This window comes from Tachyglossus aculeatus, chromosome 22, assembly GCF_015852505.1.
Source record: "Tachyglossus aculeatus isolate mTacAcu1 chromosome 22, mTacAcu1.pri, whole genome shotgun sequence".
Lineage (NCBI taxonomy): Eukaryota > Metazoa > Chordata > Mammalia > Monotremata > Tachyglossidae > Tachyglossus > Tachyglossus aculeatus.
Genome location: NC_052087.1, coordinates 47,161,483 through 47,185,221, shown reverse-complemented (window position 1 = coordinate 47,185,221; position 23,739 = coordinate 47,161,483). Strand labels below are relative to the sequence as shown.

General features: G+C 48.5%; 1 protein-coding gene across 1 annotated transcript in view; it reads left to right on the top strand.

Annotated features, from left to right (window-relative positions):
- Positions 1–19,434, top strand: part of SAAL1 (serum amyloid A like 1) — a 38,752-nt gene extending 19,318 nt beyond the window's left edge. The window contains exons 9-13 of the mRNA XM_038765356.1: positions 5,848–5,930; positions 6,036–6,224; positions 9,292–9,485; positions 10,380–10,472; positions 18,118–19,434. Coding sequence (XP_038621284.1) covers positions 5,848–5,930; positions 6,036–6,224; positions 9,292–9,485; positions 10,380–10,472; positions 18,118–18,210 — 652 coding nt within the window. The 3' untranslated portion in view covers positions 18,211–19,434. The remainder of the gene's footprint in view (positions 1–5,847; positions 5,931–6,035; positions 6,225–9,291; positions 9,486–10,379; positions 10,473–18,117) is intronic.
- Positions 19,435–23,739: the final 4,305 nt, after the last annotated feature.

The following is a 23,739-nucleotide window of genomic DNA, read 5'->3' as shown; positions in this document are numbered from 1 at the left end:
CAAGTCCCTTCACTTCTTTAGGCCTCAGTTCCCTCATCTGGAAAATGGGGATTAGGACCGTGAGCCCCCCGTGGGACAACCTGATCACTTTGTAACCTCCCCAGCGCTTAGAACAGGGCTTTGCACATAATAATAATAATAGGCATTTGTTAAGCGCTTACTATGTGCAAAGCACTGTTCTAAGCGCTGGGGAGGTTACAGGGCGATCAGGTTGCCCCACGTGGGGCTCACAGTCTTCATCCCCATTTTCCAGATGAGGGAACTGAGGCTCAGAGAAGTTAAGTGACTTGCCCAAGATCACACAGCAGACATGTGGCGGAGCTGGCATTCGAACCCATGACCTCTGACTCCAAAGCCCGGGCTCTTTCCACTGAGCCACGCTGCTTCTCTAAGCGTTTAACAAATGCCATCATTATTATTATTATAGTGAATTGGATCAAGCGCCACCGTCTCGGGGCTCTTTCAGAGATCGGAAACCCGCACTCGGGGGGGACACTTTTAGACTGTGAGCCCACTGTTGGGTAGGGACTGTCTCTATGTGTTGCCAATTTGTACTTCCCAAGCGCTTAGTACAGTGCTCTGCACATAGTAAGCGCTCAATAAATACGATTGATTGATTGATTGACACTCGTGGCTCGGTATTTCTCGTCCAAACCGGCGGTCGGGGCCCCCTCCGCTTCGCCGTGGCGATTGGCCTCCTGGTCGGCCCGCCAGTCCTCCACTCCGCGCCCGCTGGAGCCTCCCTGCAGGAATTCCCGGCCGTCGCTGGAAAAAGGAGGGCCGTGAGCGGACGGGATGTAGTCCGGCGCCGTCCGCTTGCGGTTCCCTTCCCGCGAGGCTCTGGGCGGCGGGACGGGGGCCGAGGAGCCGCTTTCCGGAGCGGTGGGCTGGGGGAAGGAAAACGCAGGCTCTCTCCCGGTAGCGGCTTCCCCACAACCCCCGTCTTCCGATTTCCAGGCTCATCCCGGAGTCAGGGAATCTCTCGCCCGGGCGAGCCTCCCTTCCGGGCTTCAGGGTTTTCAGAAATCAATCAATCAATCAATCGATCGTATTTATTGAGCGCTTACTGTGTGCAGAGCGCTGTACTAAGCGCTTGGGAAGTCCAAGTTGGCAACATATAGAGACGGTCCCTACCCACCAGTGGGCTCACAGTCTAAAAGGGGGAGACGGAGAACAAAACCAAACCTACTAACAAAATAAAATAAATAGAATAGATATGCACAAATAAAATAAATAAATAAATCCTCTCTCCGGGTCTTTCCCCGGAGCTCCGGCGAGGTGCCCTGCTCATTTCAGCAGGCAGGGGAGAGCCCCCGTTTGTCCTTTATTTGCCCTTCTGCCCCGCTCCCCCATAGAGAAGCAGCATGGCTCAGTGGAAGGAGCCTGGGCTTGGGAGTCTGAGGTCATGGGTTCGAATCCCAGCTCTGCCACGTGTCTGCTGTGTGACCTTGGGCAAGTCACTTCTCTGAGCCTCAGTGACCTCATCTGTAAAATGGGGGTTAAGATTGTGAGCCCCCCGTGGGACAACCTGATCACCTTGTAACTTCCCCAGCACTTTGAACAGTGCTCTGCACGTAGTAAGCGCTTAATAAATGCCATTATTATTATTATTATTATTATTATCAGCCAAAAGGAATTCTTTTCTGAGGTGGAAACATTTCATTGAGATGGACACCAACGAAAAGGCTTCCTCCAGGAGGCCTTCCCAGACTGAGCCCCCTCCTTCCTCTCCTCCTCCTCCCCCTCACCCCCCCGCCTTACCTCCTTCCCCTCCCTTTTCACCTTGTATCCCCCCCAGCACATAGTAGGTGCTTAACAAATGCCATTATTATTATTATTATTATTATTATTATTATTGTTATTATTATTGTTATTATCATTTTATTATTTTGGGGCAGCCTTTCTGCCAGCCCAGTTACCTGATGATTTCCGCCCCCCGGCCCTCTCCTCGCGGCGTCGTAATTGCCCCGAGCGTGGAAGTATTTATCGGAGTTTTTTGTAATTGGCTTCACGCGTGTCCCAGTAGGCTCTCCACATATCCCAGCTCCCTGGGCGAAGAGAGGAAATTGCAGAGGAAACGTCAGTCATTTGGGGAATCGGACTTCTCACGGGCTTTCTCCTCGATCAGTCTTGGTCGTATTTATTGAGCGCTTTCCGTGCGCGGAGCACTGCACTAAGCGCTGCATCGCGAGGGGGCCGCTTTTTGATCCAGCACTGACCTCCAGAGAAGTACCCGGTTAAAAGGAAAGATTTTTAGCAAGGCTCTCTCCCTCTGGTTGAGAGCCACCTGGGCTCAGTTATGTTTTCGGATTACCTGGTAATTACCCCAGCGCTTAGAACAGTGCTTGGCAAATAGTAAGTGCTTAATAAATACCGGCATTATTATTATTAGATTGCAAACTTTTAGAGGGCAGGGACTAAAGCTCTGTTTCTTCTGTAGTCTCCCAAGCGTTTCGTCCAGTCTCCCCATCTTCAAAGCCTTATTGAAGGCACCTCTCCTCCGAGAGGCCTTCCCTGACTTCGCCCTCATTTGGCCTTTGTTACGGTGTTGGTTTGTGCCGGACACTGTACTAAGCGCCGGGGTAGATGCAAGCTAATCAGGATGGACACGACCCCTGTCTCCTATGGGGCTCGCAGTGTTAATCCCCATTTTACAGATGAGGGACCTGTGGCCCAGAGAAGGGAAGTGACTTGCCCAAGGTCACGTAGCAGACAGGCGGCGGAGCCAGGATTAGAACCCGGGTCCCCCTGGCTCTCAGGCCCGGGCTCTACGCACTAGACCTCGTCGCTTCTCTTCTGGGCGTTAGAGGTCCTGGTTTCTAATGAGAAGCAGCGTGGCTCAGTGGGAAGAGCCTGGGCTTTGGAGTCAGAGGTCATGGGTTCGAATCCCAGCTCTGCCAACTGTCAGCTGTGTGACTTTGGGCAAGGCACTTCACTTTTCTGGGCCTCAGTTACCTCATCTGGAAAATGGGGATTAAGACTGTGAGCCCCCTGTGGGACAACCCGATCACCTTGTAACCTCCCCAGCACTTAGAACAGTGCTTTGCACATAGTAAGCGCTTAATAAATGCTATAATTATTATTATTATTATTCTGCATCATCCTGGCACTTGGATTTTCACCCTTTATTCCTCTCTCCCTAAGCCCCAAAGCCCTTAGGTATATTGCCGTATTTTATTTGTTTCTGTTTCTCCCCCTCTAGACTGTAAGCTCACTTTGGGCAGGGAATGTGTCTACCAACCCTGTTACGGTACACAGTAAGCGCTCAATAAATACCGTCGATTAATTGACTGAGAGCAACATTCGGGGGAAAAGCATGAATAGAGGTTTGGGTGCTGGAGAATATTGTAAGAGAATTTTGCCTTGGTGGAGTGAAGGATGTAATGGCTGTAGAAAAGTTGAGAGTAGAGGCATAAGCAGCGAGGCTTAGCGGAAAGAGCCTGGGCTTGGGAATCAGCGGTTGTGAGTTCTAATCCCGCTTCTGCCGCTTGGCAGCTGTGTGACTTAGGGCAAGTCACTTTACTTCTCTGGGCCTCAGTCCCCTCATCTGTAAAATGGGGATGAAGTCCATGAGCCCTACGTGGGACACCCTGATTACCTTGTACTACCCCAGCGCTTAGAACAGCGCTTTGCAAATGCCACTGTTATTATTATTATTAATTTGTATTTATCCCGGCACTTAGGGCAGTGCTTGACCCAGAGTAAGTGCTTACCAAAACCCCAATTATTATTATTATTATTATTATTAGTGCTTCTCAGCCTTTCCTTGTTCATTCAGTCGTATTTATTGAGCGCTTACAGTACTAAGCACTTATTTATTTATTGAGCACCGTACTAAGCACTTGGAAAGTACAATTCGGCAACGGATAGAGACAATCCTTACCCAACAACGGGCTCGCAGTCTAGAAGGGGGAGACAGACGACAAAACCAAAGATGGAGACAGGCAACAAAACAAGTAGACAAGCAGTTGAGGCAAAGGATTCACAAACCAAGTCTCCCTATAAGTAAACTGCTCTACAAGGCAGATTTCATTGGGGACGCAAGCGACCAGGAGGATCCCGGTTTTTTCCCATTCGAACTCCCTTGAGTGTTGAAGAACTGCAATTTGACTCTTTAGAAAACCTGTTAACAAGTAGGGTGCCAAGAGCCGTGTGTGTTTTCTTTCAATCAACCAATCAATCGTATTTATTGAGCGCTTACTATGTGCAGAGCACTGTACTAAGCGCTTGGGAAGTACGAATTGGCAATACATAGAAACAGTCCCTACCCAACAGTGGGCTCACAGTCTAAAAGGGGGAGACAGAGAACAAAACCAAACATACCAACAAAATAAAATAAATAGGATAGAAATGTACAAGCAAAATAACTAGAGTAATAAATATGTACAACCATATATACATATGTGTATGAATGAGTGAACTCTGTGCTGTGAAGTTAAATGAAGCCAGTTTTCCCACGTGCTATTTCGTAGGCCTTGGTTAATGGACTATTGGAAAATCAGTCGGTGGTATTGAACGTTTACTGAGTGCAGGGCTCTGTGCTAAGCGCGTAAAACACATCCTTTTTTTCCCCTAGAGGTTCCAGCAAACCGGATTGTTGATGCGTCTCTGGTGCTTTAGGTCGGGGGCGGATATGCGTGTGCATGCATTTTGGCGGTTTTTGGTACTAGCCTGTTGCATCTTTTCATTCATTCATTCATTCAGTCGTATTTATTGAGCGCTTACTGTGTGCAGAGCACTGGACTAAGCGCTTGGGAAGTCCAAGTTGGAAGCATATAGAGACGGTCCCTACCCAACAACGAGCTCACGGTCTAGTGGGGGAGACAGACGTTAATACAAATAGATAAAACAGTAAATTCCAGATAGATACATAGGTGCTGTGGGGAGTCATTCATTCAGTCGTATTTACTGAGCGCTTACTGTGTGCAGGGCGCTGGACTAAGCGCTTGGGAAGTACAAGTTGGAAGCATATAGAGACGGTCCCTACCCAACAACGAGCTCACGGTCTAGTGGGGGAGACAGACATTAATACAAATAGATAAAACAGTAAATTACAGATAGGTACATAGGTGCTGTGGGGAGTCCTTCATTCAGTCGTATTTACTGAGCGCTTACCGTGTGCCGGGCGCTGTACTAAGCGCTTGGGAAGTCCACGTTGGAAGCATATAGAGACGGTCCCTACCCAACAACGAGCTCACGGTCTAGTGGGGGAGACAGACATTAATACAAATAGATAAAACAGTAAATTACAGATAGGTACATAGGTGCTGTGGGGAGTCATTCATTCAGTCGTATTTACTGAGCGCTTACCGTGTGCAGGGCGCTGTCCTAAGCGCTTGGGAAGTCCAAGTTGGAAACAGAGAGAGATGGTCCCTTTTCATCCCCGCTTTCCAGATGAGGGAACTGAGGCAGGGAGAAGTGAAGTGACTTGTCCGACTTGTTAAAAAGTGAAGTGACTTTTTAGACTGTGAGCCCACTGTTGGGTGGGGACTGTCTCTATACGTTACCAATTTGTACTTCCCAAGCTCTGCACATAGTAAGCGCTCAATAAATACAATTGATCGATTGACTTGCCCGAGGTCACAGGGCAGAGCGTCCCCGCCAACCCCCCGCCCCTCACGGGCCCGTCCTTGATCGTATTGGGCGCTTACCGTGTGCAAAGCAGCGTACTAAGCGCTTGGGAGAGGACAATACAACCAGAAACGGATACATTCCCTGCCCCCTGTCTAGAGGGGGGGGATGACCGAGCGCTCCCCATGGGACGGGCCGGGAGACGGGAATGAGGATGCCCGGCTCCCTGATTTCTATTTGCAGCCTCTGTTTTCTGTCTTTGTCTTTCCCCCGCAGTTCTGACAACCCAGAAGGCCTGGATGTTTACATGCACATCTTACAACTCCTCACCACGGTGGACGAAGGGATCCAGGCCATTGGTACAAACGTTTCCCGGACGACTCCCGGGGTTCAAGTGGGTCCTCTTGGTGGTTTTCGGGAAAGAGGGATTCTCTCGCGTTGACCGAGGGGCTTGCTTCTTCCAGTGCAGTGTCCTGCGGCGGGAAGCGACGCCTGGAACCTGCTGTACGACCTGGTGCTCAATGACCTGTGCCAAGCCGATGACCCGCCCATTATCATTCAAGAGCAGAAGACGGTGCTGGCTTCCATTTTCTCCGTGCTGTCCGCCATGTACGCCTCGCGGATGGAGCGGGAGTACCTCAGGATTGAAAAAAGCAAGTATCCCTTCCACTCCCTCCGTTACAAGCCACCCCGGGCACGAGTGTAGTAAACTGACTGCAGCCCCAGAATCTCGGGGATAGAGCCGGCCCTGGGAGTCTAGAAGGTCATGGGTTCTAATCCCGGCTCTGCTACGTCTGCTGGGTGACCGTAGGCTAGTCACTTCTCTGCGCCTCAGTTGCCTCAACTCTAAAATGGGGATTGAGACTGGAAACCTCGCGTGGGACAGGGACTGAGTCCAACCTGATTTGCATGTATAATAATAATAATAATAATTTTGGTATTTCTTAAAGCGCTCACTAGGTGCCAAGCACTGTTCTAAGCGCTGGGGAGGATACCAAGTGATCAGGTGGTCCCATGTGGGGCTCACAGTCTTAATCCCCATTTTACAGATGAGATAACTGAGGCCCAGAGAAGTTAAGTGACTTGCCCAAAGTCACACAGCTGACAAGCGGCAGAGCGGGGACTTGAACCCATGACCTCCGACTCCAAAGCCCAGGCTCTTCCCACTGAGCCACGCTGCTTCTCGTGTATCCTCCCCTGGGCGTAGTACAGTAGTAAGTGTTTAACAAATACCGTTATTATTATTATTCATTCATTCAGTTGTATTTATTGAGCGCTTACTGTGTGCAGAGCACTGTACTAAGCGCTTGGGAAGTACAAGTCGGCAGCATATAGAGACGGTCCCTACCCAACAATGGGCTCACAGTCTAGAAGGGGGAGAAAGAGAACAAAAGAAAACATGGTGACAGGTATCTTGTTACCCTCATCCAACGAGGCCTCTTTAGGGTGAGGTCTCTTCAGAAAGGCCAGGATAAAGTTTGGGAAGCAACATCCCTAGTGGATAGAGCCCAAACTTGGGAGTCACAAGGCCCTGGGTTCTAATCCTGCCCCTGCCACACGTCTGTCGTGTGAACTTGGGCCAGTCACTTCACTTCTCTGGGTCTCCGTTGCCTCTAAAATGGAGATTAGGAGGGTGAGCCCCATGTGGGACAGGGACTGTGGGCAAACTGATTAACTTGGATGTACCCCAGTGCTTAGAGCAGTGCTTGGCACCATAGTGAGCGCTTAACAACTACCATAATCATAATAGTGCCGCTGTTATCATTATTATTAGGTCGGGGCTTTGGTCAGAGTCAATCCGGGATCAGACTGGGGCCCCCACGGTCTTTCAGCATCATCGTGGGGTTGGTTAAGTGCTTGAGATGTGCCAAGCACTGTGCTGAGCACTGGACTAGATGCAAGATTATCGGGTCGGACGTAATCCCTGTCTTACCCAGGGCTCACAGTCCAAACGGAGAGTGGGAACAGGTGTTGAATCCCCATTTTCCAAAGGAGGCCCAGAGAAGCATAGGGACTCCCCCGAGCCCATTCCGCAGGCGAAGGGCTGACCCGGGATTGATCGGGGGAATTGTTAAGCGCTTACTCTGTGCCGGGCACTGTACTAAACGCTGGGGTGGATAGAAGCAAATCGGGTTGGGCACGGTCCCTGTCCCACGTGGGGCTCACAGAAGCAATCCCCATACTTCATGCTGCCCATACTTCATGCTGCTGCCCGGATTATCTTTGTCCAGAAACGCTCTGGGCATATTACTCCCCTCCTCAAAAATCTCCAATGGCTACCAATCAATCTGTGCATCAGGCAGAAACTCCTCACCCTGGGCTTCAAGGCTGTCCATCCATCCCCTGGCCCCCTCCTACCTCACCTCCCTTCTCTCCTCCTCCAGCCCAGCCCGCACCCTCCGCTCCTCCGCCGCTACTCTCCTCCCTGTACCTCGTTCTCGCCTGTCCCGCCATCGACCCCCGGCCCACGTCATCCCCCGGGCCTGGAATGTCCTCCCTCTGCCCCTCCGCCAAGCTAGCTCTCTTCCTCCCTTCAAGGCCCTACTGAGAGCTCACCTCCTCCAGGAGGCCTTCCCAGACTGAGCCCCTTCCTTCCTCTCCCCCTCGTCCCCCTCTCCATCCCCCCCATCTTACCTCCTTCCCTTCCCCACAGCACCTGTATATATGTATATATGTTTGTACAGATTTATTACTCTATTTATTTTACTTGTGCATATCTATTCTATTTATTTTATTTTGTTAGTATGTTTGGTTTTGTTCTCCGTCTCCCCCTTTTAGACTGTGAGCCCACTGTTGGGTAGGGACTGTCTCTAGATGTTGCCAATTTGTACTTCCCAAGCGCTTAGTACAGTGCTCTGCACATAGTAAGCGCTCAATAAATACGATTGATGATGATGATACAGATGAGGGAACTGTGGGCCAGAAAAGTGAAGTGACTTCCCCAAGGTCACCCGGCGGGTAAGTGGCCGAGTGGGGATTAGAACCCAGGTCCCCTGTAATCCAGCCCCGGGCTCTTTCCACTAGGCCATACTGCTTCAAGTCCAGGGGCCTGCCCTGTCCTAAGTGCTCTGCACATAGTAAGCGCTCAATAAATACGATTGATGATAAGCCATCTGCAGGACTCTGGAATTATTGACCACTGCCACTTCTGGACTGTGAGCCCGTTGTTGGGTAGGGGCCGTCTCTACATGTTGCCAACTTGGACTTCCCAGGCGCTTAGCACAGCGCTCTGCACACGGTAAGCGCTCAATAAACACGACTGAATGGACGAATGAATGCCACTCTTACCGTTACACTTCGTCAGCTCCGTTTCCCGTAATCGTGATGTTGGTTTTCTTGCCGATTCCGTGCGTGTATTTTCACCGATGCCCCAGCTAGAACAGTTATAGAAATTTAAAAGGGGAAGTGCCGGGGCGATAGAGATGACAGATTTCTCCTCTCCGGCTGTTCCCAACTCAGAGGTCAGCCGACTTTGCAGGAAATAAAAAGTGACTCCTGGGCTAATCGGAAATGGCAGCTCAGGAATTTAAGAAAGCAGAATAAACATTTCCCGAGTTGGACCTCAGTTAAAGGTTTCTCGTTTTCTGAAAGGTGCTGAAAGACCCAAATTGCCGGTCTGATTTTTTTTTTTTTAATGGCATTTATTAAGCTCTTACTACGTGCAAAGCACCGTTCTAAGCGCTGATTTGAATTCTCTCTGTCGATGGATTTGTGCGTTAGGCTTGCCTCTTGTCGGCAGCTTGATTCGGGTGTTACAAAATGTGGAAGACTGCCAGAACAGCGCAGAGAACGCGACCGAATCCGACCCGGGGGAGCCCGAGAGGTCCGATGGCGGCGAGATGGACTTCCATTTGAAAATCCTGAAGGACGTTTCCTGCGAGTTTCTTTCCAGCGTCTTTCGGGACCTGACCAAGGTGAGGAGAAGTGTTTCCTACGCCCAGTCAAAGGTTGGAGTAGTCAAGCGGATCCTATGTAAAATAACATAATAACTCTCATTCGTTGTACTTTCCCGAGCGCTCGGTGCAGCTAATTGCATCGTGGCTCAGTGGAAAAGAGCCCGGGCTTTGGAGTCAGAGGTCACGGGTTCAAATCCCGGCTCCGCCAATTGTCAGCTGTGTGACTTTGGGCAAGTCACTTCTCTGGGCCTCAGTTACCTCATCTGGAAAATGGGAATGAAGACTGTGAGCCCCCCGTGGGACAACCTGATCATCTTGTAACCTCCCCAGCGCTTAGAACAGTGCTTTGCCACGTAGTAAGCGCTTAATAAATGCCATCATTATCATTATTATTATTATTATTATAACAGTGCTTTGCACATAGTAAGTGCTTAATAAATGCCATCATCATTATTATTATTATTATTATTATTATTAAGTGAAAGCCAAATAAATATTATCACTAGGAAGGCTTTGGTTAATCAGTCGGGCCTTTATTTACAAGCTTCTGCCCTGGTATTGTTATTATTAAAGCACTTAGTACAGTGCTCTGCACAAAGTAAGCACTCAATCAATACCATTGATTGAGTAAGTAGTGTTGATTTATTATTGTGGTATTTATTAAGTGCTTACGACATTCCAAGCACTATTCTACGCACTGGAGTATTTATTGGGCGCTTTCTAGCACCCTGCCATTTGTCCCAACCCTTGTGGTTTGCATGTAGTCCTTCACACATACTTATGTCAACCATACCTCTCAACCCCTTATCACGACTGGACGTATTTATCGGATTTAGCTGGGACATGTGCTTCCTGATTTTTTTTCTTTTTTCACTGTTTCTTAACTTGATTTCTTTTTTAACTTGTCTTCAGGAGAACGTAGCAGAGGGACTGAAGCGGGGATATCTCAGTAAACGGAAGTGTTCCTGCGCCTTGAAAAATCTCCTTCCTCTCTACATCACCGAGGTGAGTGTGTGAGATAAATTGGGCGGAGGCGGAGAAAGCCGGATAGCCGATGTGGCGGTTTCGAAGCGCAGATATTACGAGTGGGAACACGGGAGATTCGCAAATCCCTGAAAAGTTGTCTCCTCCTCTGGACCGTAAGCCCGTCGTGGGCAGGAAAGGTGTCTACCAACTCTTTTTTTTTTTAGTGGTATTTGTTAAGTGCTTGTTCTGAGTGAAACACTGTTCTGAACACTGGGGTAGACACGTTAATTGGGTTGGACACAGTCCTTCATCATCAGTCATCAATCGTATTTATTGAGTGCTTACTGTGTGCAGAGCACTGTACTTAGCGCTTGGGAAGTCCAAATTGGCAACATATAGAGACAGTCCCTACCCAACAGTGGGCTCACAGTCTAAAAGGGGGAGACAGAGAACAAAACCAAACATACTAACAAAATAAAATAAATAGAATAGATATGTACAAGTAAAATAAATAAATAGAGTAATAAATATGTACAAACATATATACATATATACAGGTGCTGTGGGGAAGGGAAGGAGGTAAGATGGGGGGATGGAGAGGGAGAGGAAGGAGGGGCCTCAGTGTGGGAAGGCCTCCTGGAGGAGGTGAGCTCTCAGCAGGGCCTTGAAGGGAGGAAGAGAACGAGCTTGGCGGATGGGCAGAGGGAGGCCATTCCAGGCCCGGGGGATGATGTGGGCCGGGGGTCGATGGCGGGACGGGCGAGAACGAGGTACGGTGAGGAGATTAGCAGCAGAGGAGCGGAGAGCAGTGAAGTGACTTGTCCAAGGTCACACAGCAAGCATTCGGCAGAGCTGGGATTAGAACCCAGGTCCGGCGAGTTCTCTTTCCACTAGGCCTTGGTGCTGCTTCTGTTGTGTAGTGGTCTCCCGAGCGCTTAGTGCAGTGCTCTGCACACTGTAAGCGCTCAATAAATACCATTGACGAAGATGAGGCTGATGATGAAGTGGCCTGGCTCATTTTCAGCCTGCGGGCAGCCTGAGTTCACTTGGAGGCATAAACCGGCGCAGGGGAAGCCGAGGGGTTAATAGAGCTATTGACTCGTCGTCTTAAGTCCATATTTCCAACTAAGCCTCTCGCCCAGAGATCCTTGCCTTCACAAAGCCTGGGCAAATTTACAGAGCTCCATGGAGAATCTGGGCTTTTAACGTGTCAGCAAACGGAGAGACGGTTGCAAAATATTAAGCGTTCACTATTGTTTGATTTCGTTGTTTTCTTTGCTTAAGTCACTCTCTCCCGGGGCCAGTTCAGACGTTTGTCTAAGACACCTCCGGAAAGGTCTTGGTAACTGAGATACCCCGAGAGCATTGAAGCTTCTTTAAATGAAATGAAGAGAACGCGGCTCTCCCGATCGATTCGTTTTGCGGTTTAGGCCGCAGCTGTTACTCCGGGCACGAAAGTGAAACGACACGCACGGATCGCTGCTTGCCCTTCTTTGCCATTTCCCAACACGGCCATTTCCCTTCTCGACTGTGAGCCCGCTGTTGGGTAGGGACCGTCTGTATATGTCGCCGACTTGTACTTCCCAAGCGCTTAGTACAGTGCTCTGCACACAGTAAGCGCTCAATAAATACAATTGAATGAATGAACATCCTTTGCAGTATAACCCATCACCCGAATCTTGCACTAACGAATTTATTTATACCTATTCTCAGCCCTCAATCAATCGATCAACCAGTGGCATTTATTGAACGCTTCCTGTGTGGAGAGCACCGTACTAAGCACTCAGTGCAGTACAGAGCAGCAGAATTAGCAGACGCGTTCCCTGCCCACAACGGGTTTACAGGGTAGTGGGGGAGACAGACGTTAATATACATAAATAAGTAATTTAAAATCTATAATCTATAGATATGTGCGTAAGTGCTGTGGGGTTGGGGCGAATATCAAATGCCCGGAGATCCCAGATCCAAGAGAATAGACGATGTGGAAGGAAGCGGGAGATGGGGAAAAGAGGACTTATCGGAGAAGGCCTCTTGGATGAGATGCGACCTTAATAATGCTTTGGAGGTGGAGAGAGTAATAATAATAATAATAATAATAATAATAATAATGACATTTATTAAGCGCTTACTATGTGCAAAGTACTCTTCTAAGCGCTGGGGGGGTTACAAGGTGAGCCTCAGTTCCCTCATCTGTAAAATGGGGATTAGGACTGTGAGCCCCACGTGGGACAACTTGATCACCTTGTATCCCCCCCAGCGCTTAGAACAGTGCTCTGCACAGAGTAAGCGCTCAATAAATACGATTGATGATGATGATGACTAATTGGAGAAGGCCTCTTGGACGAGATGCGACCTTAATAATGCTTTGGAGGTGGAGAGAGTAATAATAATAATAATGGCATTTATTAAGCGCTTACTATGTGCAAAGCACTCTTCTAAGCGCTGGGGAGGTTACAAGGTGAGCCTCAGTTCCCTCATCTGTAAAATGGGGATTAGTACTGTGAGCCCGTGTGGGGCAACTTGATCACCTTGTATCCCCCCCAGCGCTTAGAACAGTGCTCTGCACATAGTAAGCGCTCAGTAAATACGATTGATGATGATGATGACTAATCGGAGAAGGCCTCTTGGACGAGATGCGACCTTAATAATGCTATGGAGGTGGAGAGAGTAATAATAATAATAATAATAATAATAATAATGGCATTTATTAAGCGCTTACTATATGCAAAGCACTCTTCTAAGCGCTGGGGAGGTTACAAGGTGAGCCTCAGTTCCCTCATCTGTAAAATGGGGATTAGTACTGTGAGCCCGTGTGGGGCAACTTGATCACCTTGTATCCCCCCCAGCGCTTAGAACAGTGCTCTGCACATAGTAAGCGCTTAACAAATGCCATTATAATAAGCAGCGTGGCTTAGTGGGTAACAGCCCGGGCTTGGGAGTTAGAGGTCAGGGGTTCAAATCCCGACTCGGCCGCTTGCCGGCTGTGTGACTTCGGGCAAGTCACTTAACTTCCCTGTGCCTCAGTTCCCTCACCTGTAAAATGGGGATTAAGACTGTGAGCCTCACTGGGGACAACCTAATCACCTTGTAACCTCCCCAGTGCTTAGAACAGTGCTTTGCACATAGTAAGCGCTTAACAAATACCACCATTTTATTATTATCATTATTATTATTATTATTATTATTATTATTATTATTATTATTATTATTATCATCAGTTTGTCCCACATGGGGCTCACAGTCTTCATCCCTGTTTTACAGATGAGGTAACCGAAGCCCAGAGAAGTGAAGTGACTTGCCCAGAGGCACACAGCTGACAAGTAGCGGAGCCGGGATTTGAACCCATGACCTCGGACTCCAAAGCCCGGGCTCTTTCCACTGAGCCACGCCGAGTAGTGGTTCGTGGGTGCTGAGTACACTCAATTACTTCTGTTGATTACCCCGTAAATATTTTTATGTTTGTCTGCCGCATTAGAGTGTAAAGCTCCCTGTGGGGTACGAACGTTTCATTTGGGTCCAGCCAAGGAGCCGCTGCTCTCATGACCGGAGACCTTCGGCTAGGCTGATTGTTTTTTGTTGTGCTGTACTTTCCCAAGCGCTCAGAACAGTGCTCCGCACACAGTAAGCGCTCGGTGAATACGACCGGACGAATGAATTTGGTTATTCTGAATTTCCCAAGCACCTGCGTGGCTTAGTGGAAAGACCAAGGGCTTGGGAGTCAGAAGGACCTGGATTCCAATTCCGGCTCCGCCACTCATCATCAATCGTATTTATCGAGCGCTTACTGTGTGCAGAGCACCCGTACTAAGCGCTTGGGAAGTACAAGTTGGCAACATATAGAGACAGTCCCTACCCAACAGTGGGCTCACAGGCTAAAAGGGGGAGACAGAGAACAAAACCAAACATACTAACAAAATAAAATAATGGAATAGATACGAACAAGTAAAATAAATAAATAGAGTAATAAATCTGTACAAACATATATACATAGATACAGGTGCTGTGGGGAAGGGAAGGAGGTAAGATGGGGGGATGGAGAGAGGGAGAGGAAGGAAGGGGCTCAGTCTGGGAAGACTCGTCCCACTCGTCGGCTGGGTGACCTTGGGCAAGTGGCTTTGCTTCTCTGAGCCGCAGTTGCCTCACCTGTATAAGGGAGATTAAGACTCTGAGCCCCGTGAGGAACTGGACTGTATCTTGTATCTACCCCAGCGCTTAGTTCAGTGCCTGGCACGTAGTAAGCGCTTAACAAGTACAATTAAAAAACGAAGAAGAGAAAAGAAACCTTCCATTCTAGTACTCCTCGGTTGAGACCTACCGTTTACGTTTGCTATTCTGTTTATTTTATTCATATGTTTTGTTTTGTTGTCCGTTTCCCCCTTCTAGACTGTGAGCCCGCTGTTGGGTAGGGACCGTCTCTATATGTTGCCAACTTGTACTTCCCAAGTGCTTAGTACAGTGCTCTGCACACAGTAAGCGCTCAATAAATACGATTGAATGAATGAGTATAAAATCGTTTCTTCCAACATTGCCATGGCATGCCATCTAAAATACGGAGAAGCAGCGTGGCTCAGTGGAAAGAGCACGGGCTTTGGAGTCAGAGGTCATGGGTTCAAATCCCTGCTCCGCCAATTGTCAGCTGTGTGACTTTGAGCAGGTCACTTCACTTCTCTGTGCCTCAGTTCCCTCATCTGTAAAATGGGGATTGACTGTGAGCCCCCCGGGGGACAACCTGATCACCCTGTAACCTCCCCAGCGCTTAGAACAGTGCTTTGCACATAGTAAGCGCTTAATAAATGCCATTATAGAAGCAGCGTGGCTCCGTGGAAAGAGCCCGGGCTTTGGAGTCAGAGGTCATGGGTTCAAATCCCTGCTCCGCCAATTGTCAGCTGTGTGACTTTGAGCAAGTCACTTCACTTCTCTGTGCCTCAGTTCCCTCATCTGTAAAATGGGGATTGACTGTGAGGCCCCCAGGGGACAACCTGCTCACCTTGTAACCTCCCCAGCGCTTAGAACCGTGCTTTGCACATAGTAAGCGCTTAATAAATGCCATTATAGAAGCAGCATGGCTCAGTGGAAAGAGCCCGGCTTTGGAATCAGAGGTCATGGGTTCAAATCCCAGCTCCACCACTTGTCAGCTGTGTGACTTGGGGCAAGTCACTTCACTTCTCTGTGCCTCAGTTCCCTCATCTGTAAAATGGGGATGAAGACTGTGAGCCCCCCGTGGGACAACCTGATCACCTTGTAACCTCCCCAGTGCTTAGAACATTGCTTTGCACATAGTAAGCGCTTAATAAATGCCATCATTATTATTATTATTATTACGGAGTGAATACGAGTGTGAGGGGAAAACTTGAGGGTCCTTATTTGGGACTTCAGCAGGTTGTTTCGTGGGTAAAAGGAACCGACTCTGTGTCACCCCTCAGGTGGAGAACTCCAGGTGGGGCAGGGAATCCATTTTTGCCGTAGGGCAGGGTGAGAAGCAGCAAGACCCATTGAAAAAGAAAGCCCAGGCCTGGGAATCAGAGGATTTGGGTTCTAATCCCTGCTCCGGCCCCGCCTCCTGGGTGAAATCACTTCACTTCTCACGACTTCAGTTTCCTCATCTGAAAAATGGGTGTTCGATACCCAGGTTCCCTCCCCCTAGACTGTGAAGTCCCACGTGGGGCTTGATTTTCCCGAATCTACCCCGGTGCTTAGAAGAAAGCTTGGCACGTAGTCAGCACTTAACAGATACCACGATTATTATCAACGTTATTGTTATCGTTCTGTAGGGAAATCCCTGGGAGTTAATGAATTAACTTTAAATATCAAAATGAACCAAAGGAAGCCTCAGGCCAACTTTCCCTCTACCTGAGTTCACTGGCCTCAAGCTTGATAGTGAAGGAATCCCAGTGTGTCAGGGATTTGGCTCTAGTGACTATTGACTTGATTATCGACTGTTTGGTCCGTGAAGCCTTTTCCCCCCACTGCTTTCAAACATTCCCACGTCTCTTCTATCCTAGAACAACCCTCCTTTGACCCCAGCACTCCCTCCAGTTATCACCCCGTCTCCCTCCTCCCAGCCTTCCAAACTTCTTGAGCGCACCCAGTGTCTCAAGTTCCTCTCCTCCAGTTCTCTCCGTGATCCCCTCCAATGTGGCTTCCGTCCCCTCCGCTCCCCAGAAACTGCCCTCTCAAAGATCCCAAATGATCTCGTCTCTGCCAAATCCAACGGACTCTACTTTGTCGTAATCCTCCTCGATCTCTGGGGGCCTTCGGCACTTTCGACCAACTCCTTCTGGAAACACCATCTCACCTCCGCGTCGCCTGTCACCTCCTTCTCTTATCTCTTTGGCTGTTCTTTTACAGGCTTTTTTGTCGGCTCTTCCTCTGCCTCCCGCTTCCTAACTGTGGGGGTCCCTCAGTGGGGAATTCCGGGTCCCCTTCTCTTCTCCATCTACACCCACTCCCTTGAAGAACTCATTCACTCCCATGGCTTCAACTACCACCTGTATGCGGATGATTCCCAAATCTACATTTCCAGCCCCGATCTCTCACAGGTCCTGCCTTCGATATCTCTACTTGGATGTCCTCCCGTCACCTCCAACTTAACATGTCCAAAACAGAACTCCTTATCTTCCCACCCAAACCCTGTCTTCCCCCCAATTTTCCTGTCCCTTTTGACAGACACCACCATCCTTCCTCTCTCACAAGCCCATAACCTTGACGTTACCCTCGACTCATCTTTCTCATTCAACCCACATATTCAATCTGGCACTAAGTCCTCACGGTGTGGCTAAAATTCACCCTTTCCTCTCCATTCCAACCTGCTACCGTGTGAATCCGAGCCGTGTGAATCCAAGCACTTATCCTTTCCCCCTTCGATTACTGTATCAGCCTCCTTGTCACCTTCCTGTCTCTCCCCCCTCCAGTCCATACTTCACTCTGCTGCCCGGATCGTTTGTCTACATACCGTTCAGACCATGTTCTCCACTCCTCAAGAACTTCCAGTTGTTACCCATTCACCTCACAGAAACTTCTTCCAATCTGCTTTAAAGCACTCAGTTTCCTTGCCCCCTCCTACCTCACGTTGCTGCTTTCATCCTGCACCCCAGCCCGCACACTTTGCTCCTCCAAAGCCAACCTTCTCACCATACCTCCATCTCTTCTGTCTCACCGCCGACCCCCCGGCCGCATCCTGCCTCTGGCCTGGGACGCCGTCCCTCTTCATATCTGACAGACAGTGACTCTCCCCCACTTCAAAGCCTTACTGAAAGCACATCTGAAAGCACATTTTAGACTGTGAGCCCACTGTTGGGTAGGGACTGTCTCTATATGTTGCCAACTTGAACTTCCCAAGCGCTTAGTACAGTGCTCTGCACACAGTAAGCGCTCAATAAATACGATTGATTGATTGATTGATCTCCTCCAGGAGGCCTTCCCTGATTAAGCTCTCATTTCCTCTTCTCTCACTCTCTACTATCTCCCTTTATTCCCCTCGCCCAGCCTCACAGCACTTACGTTAATATCTGTAATTTACTTATATTAATGTCTGTCTCCTCCTCTAAACTCTAAGGAAGCGCTTTGTGGTCAGAGAACGTGTCTACCAACTCGGTCATACTGCTGAATTGTGCTTAGTACAGTGCTCTCTTAACACAGTAAGCACCCAAATGCGATTGATCGACTGATTGACTTTCCCTCATAGGTGGAAACCTTCCTCAAAGTCCTGCATGAAGCTGACGAGTCCCTCGCGGGTGAACTGATGGGAAACTTCCCGAGTTTGAAGGTCCGGACCTAAGACCGGGATTGGAATTTCCCCTCCTATAGAACAAGACTTTTGTTCCTTCCCAGGCTATAGAAAGTGACGCATGGACCCGGATCTTATGAGGTAAAAGTCAAAGTGAAGAAGTAAAGAGAAGCGTTATCTAGAACTCGACCGGTTCATCTGAGCCCATCACACATCCTTGTCTCGCTCATACGTGACAGAAGTTAGGAGCAAGAAATTCACCTTTTTTCCTATCGTCGTGAATGTCACTGCTCTCGCCGTCAGTTAGTCTCTCGTTTGTGTTTATCACTTTGTCGTGTCAGAACGGCGCTGATGTTTTAGAGGGGGTTGGGAGAGAAATTGTTCATCACGTCTACTTCTTAAGCCCTGTGTTGGAATTTTAAGTTCAAGAGACTGCTAGCCACTGCGGGGGGTATCTTTGTCCAAGCTTGGATCGTTTCTGTGAGTAAAATGTAAAAGTTTCAACATCCCGAGCTGCATCGAGAGGGAAGCCGCCAAGCTTCGATCCATCGCGGTTGGATGTTGAGCCAGGTTTTCAGCGCTATCCCTGCGCTAGAAGTGGGAACTTTGATAAATGTCCACTGGCGAGATTCACCCTCTTCAGACCGTTCCCGGTCGCTGAAGTGGAGCAAATCATTTGCCTCAAGTGATTTTGGTTATTCGGGATGAATTTGAACAGTTCTAATAACTTTAGGTAACCACATCATAGCTGCTGTCGGTACATTACCGTGTTCCTCGATAAATTCAGTACAACGCCACCGAGTTTCGGCTGGAGTGGTGGAATTCTTCTGTAACTCCGGTCTTAGAGATGCGTATAAGGACAGCAGAGCTAGTCCCTGTTCCTTTTGGTATCCGGATTTTGTTTAGCCCCTGGCTCATTTGTGGCCTGTGATTTCCTCAAGCGACCACCCGTATGGTTAACGAACTGATAACGGCGTTAACGGGGTGGCCGGGGTGGAAGACGTGCGGCTTGTCTTTTTAATCTTCAGGTTTTTCAGGTCGTCGTCACAAGCGGCTTCCGCGTCTCCCCGTGGGCTCTGAATTAGTTGCATTATGGATGGCCCCCCAAGTCCCCGTCTGTAGCTTCCTCGTCGGTTTTATATGCCGGTATAGTCGTTTGCTCCACCGGTTAGGGGAGAGTAGTTATGAAACAGTTTCGGTATCTATTTTTGTACGATGTTGAAAAAATTTCCCAAGCCCGTAAATTGAAATAAAGGTATGTTTTTTGGAAAGGTAGAACCGTTTGGGGTCCTTTTGTCTCCTGTTATGTAATTGGTAAATAATAATAATAATCAATCAGTCAATCGTATTTATTGAGCGCTTACTGTGTGCAGAGCACTGTACTGAGCGCTTGGGAAGTACAAGTTGGCAACATATAGAATAATAATGGTGGTATTTGTTAAGCGCTTACTGTGTGCGAAGCACTGTTCTAAGCACTGGGGGGGGTGGATACAAGGTGATCAGGTTGTCCCACATGGGGCTCACGGTTTTAATCCCCATTTTACAGATGAGGTAACTGAGGCCCAGAGAAGTGAAGTGACTTGCCCAAAGTCACACAGCTGATAAGTGGCGGAGCCGGGATTAGAACCCATGACCTCTGACTCCAAAGCCCGGGCTCTTTCCACTGAGCCACGTTGCTTCTCCACACTACAAAAGACAATCTTTGCGTGTGCTCAAGCGACTGCCCGTAGATCTTTCTCAGCCATCCCCCAGCCCCTAGATCATCAATCGCATTTATTGAGCGCTTACTATGTGCAGAGCACTGTACTAAGCGCTTAATTCTGGAAATGACAAAAGTACTGGAACGTCTTCATCATCACCTGCTTCGAGGACAGAGGGCAACTGAGTCTCGAGAAACGAAAGGGAAGGAAACTAGACGCGTAGTACTTCCTTGCAGGGAGCGCCAACGGATGGTCTTCCGGGGTGGGTCGGGACAGTGTCCCAAGAAGAAGGGGGAAGGAGGAGCTGGAAAAGCTCTAGGCGCTCAATAAATACCACCGATGATGAGGAAAGGAAGATAGAAATAGCTACAAGCGAACGGCAAGATAAAGATGGAATGGAGGAGGCCGGCACGAAAACTCACGGTGGGCAAGGAGTGTGTCTACCAACTCTTTTATATTGCACTTCATCTATTCGCTCTCCATGGCTTCTTCCCCACTGCTTTCAAACATACCCATCATCATCAATCGTATTTATTGAGCGCTTACTATGTGCAGAGCACTGTACTAAGCGCTTGGGAAGTACAAATTGGCAACATGTCTTCCCCATCTTAAAAAAAAAAAAACCTCCCTTATCCCCACGGCTTCCTCCAGTTATCTAGAAGGAACGTGGCCCAATTCATTCATAATAATAATAATAATAATGATGGCATATATTAAGCGCTTACTATGTGCAAAGCACTGTTCTCAGCGCTGGGGAGGTTACAGGGTGATCAGGTTGTCCCACAGAGGGCTCACAGTCTTAATCCCCATTTTACAGATGAGGAAACTGAGGCCCAGCAAAGTGACTTGCTCAAAGTCACACAGCTGACAATTGGCGGAGTCGGGATTTGAACCCATGACCCCTGACTCCAAAGCCCGGGCTCTTTCCACTGAGCCACGCTGCTTCTCTGTGCTTGAATGATTGTGTGATGAGTGAATGATTGAATTCATTCATTCAATCGTATTTATTGAGGGCTTACTGTGTGCAGAACACTGTGCTAAGCGCTTGGGAAGTACAAGTTGGCAACATCTAGAGACGGTCCCTACCCAACAGTGGGCTCACGGTCTAGAAGGGGGAGACAGAGAACAAAACAAAACATATTAACAGAATAAAATGAATAGAATAAATATGTACAAGTAAAATAAATAGAGTAATAAATACGTACAAACATATATGCATATATACAGGTGCTGTGGGGAAGGGAAGGAGGTTCTTGCCCAATGGCAAAAACACAGGCTTGGGGGTCAGAGGATGGGGGTTCTAATCCCGGCTCTGCCGCTTGCCTGCTGGGTGACCTTGGGCAAGCCGCTTCACTTCTCTGTGCCTCAGTGACCTCATCTTTAAAATGGGGATTAAGACTGAGCTCCTTGTGGGACAGGGACTGTGTCTAACCTAATAACCTCGTTTCTACCCCGGCACCTAGAACGGTGCTTGGCACATAGTAAGTGCTGAGCCCACTGTTGGGTAGGGACTGTCTCTATATGTTGCCAACTTGTACTTCCCAAGTGCTTAGTCCAGTGCTCTGCACACAGTAAGCGCTCAATAAATATGATTGATTGCTTAACAAATACCATAATTCTCATTGTTATAATAATAATAATAATAATAATACTGGCATTTGTTAAGCTCTTACTATGTGCAAAGCATTATCACCCCCATCTCCTCCTACCATTCCCCTCCAAACTCCTCGAGTGAGTTGTCTACACCTGCTGCCCCGAATTCCTCTCCTCCAATTCTCTCCTTGGCCTCCTCCAACCTGGCTTCCGTCCCCTTCGCTCCAGAGGGAACCGCCAAGGATCTCCTTCCCAAATCCAACGGCTCTACTCCGGCCGCGTGGCTCAGTGGAAAGAGCCCGGGCTTTGGAGTCAGAGGTCGTGGGTTCAAACCCCGGCTCTGCCAATTGTCAGCTGGGTGACTTTGGGCAAATCACTTCTCTGGGCCTCAGTGACCTCATCTGTAAAATCGGGATTAAGACTGGGAGCCCCCTGAGGGACAACCTGATCGCCTTGTAACTGCCCCAGCACTTAGAACAGTGCTTTGCACATAGTAAGTGCTTAATAAATGCCATTATTATTATTATCCTCATCCTCCTCGACTCAGCTGCCTTGGACACTGAACTGTGAATGTTTTGGAAACGTTATCCAACCTTGGCTTCACCGACTCCGTCCTCTCCTGGTTCTCCTCTTACCTCTCCGGTCGTTCATTCTCAATCTCCTTCTCCATCTCCTCCTCTGCCCCCCGTAACTGTGTGGGACCCTCAACGTTGAGTTCTTGGCCCCCTTCTCTTCTCCATCTACACCCGCTCCCTTGGAGAGCGCGTGTTTTATTTTGTTCTCCATCTCCCCCCTCTAGACTGAGAAAGCCCGTTGTTGCGTAGGGACCGTCTCGATATATTGCCAACTTGTACTTCCCAAGCGCTTAGTACAGTGCTCCGCACACAGTAGGCGCTCAAAAAATACGATTGAATGATGGAATGCCCTTCCTGCACACCTCCGCCAAGCTAGCTCTCTTCCTCAATAATAATAATGATGGCATTTATTAAGCGCTTACTATGTGTAAAGCACTGTTCTAAGCGCTGCATGGTTGGTTTTGTTCTCTGTCTCCCCCTTTTAGACTGTGAGCCCACTGTTGTGTAGGGACTGTCTCTATATGTTGCCAATTTGTACTTCCCAAGCGCTTAGTACAGTGCTCTGCACACAGTAAGCGCTCAATAAATACGATTGATGATGATGATGATGATGATGATGCAAGGTGGTCAGGTTGTCCCACGGGGGGCTCACAGTCTTAATCCCCGTTTTACAGATGAGGGAACTGAGGCACAGAGAAGTGAAGTGACTTGCCCAAAGTCCTTCAAAGCCCTACTGAGAGCTCACCTCCTCCAGGAGGCCTTCCCACACTGAGCCCCCTTTTTGTCTCAATCAGTCAATCAATCAATCCTATTTATTGAGCGCTTACTGTGTGCAGAGCACTGTACTAAGCGCTTGGGAAGTACAAGTCAGCAACACATAGAGACAGTCCCTATTCCTCCCGCCCTACTTCCTTCCCCTCCCCACAGCACCTGTATATATGTTTGTACAGATTTATTACTCTATTTTACTTGTACATATTTACTATTCTATTTATTTTGTTAAAGATGTGCATCTAGCTTAAATTCTATTTGTTCTGACGACTTGACACCTGTCTACATGTTTTGTTTTGTTGTCCGTCTCCCCCTTCTAGACTGAGAGAGCCCGTTGTTGCGTAGGGACCGTCTCGATATATTGCCAACTTGTACTTCCCAAGCGCTTAGTACGGTGCTCCGCACACAGTAGGCGCTCAAAAAATACGATTGAATGATGGAATGCCCTTCCTGCACACCTCCGCCAAGCTAGCTCTCTTCCTCAATAATAATAATGATGGCATTTATTAAGCACTTACTATGTGTAAAGCACTGTTCTAAGCGCTGCATGGTTGGTTTTGTTCTCTGTCTCCCCCTTTAAGACTGTGAGCCCACTGTTGGGTAGGGACTATCTCTATATGTTGCCAATTTGTACTTCCCAAGCGCTTAGTACAGTGCTCTGCACATAGTAAGTGCTCAATAAATACGATTGATGATGATGATGATGATGATGCAAGGTGGTCAGGTTGTCCCACGGGGGGCTCACAGTCTTAATCCCCGTTTTACAGATGAGGGAACTGAGGCCCAGAGAAGTGAAGTGACTTGCCCAAAGTCCTTCAAAGATCTACTGAGAGCTCACCTCCTCCAGGAGGCCTTCCCACACTGAGCCCCCGTTTTCCTCTCAATCAGTCAATCAATCAATCCTATTTATTGAGCGCTTACTGTGTGCAGAGCACTGTACT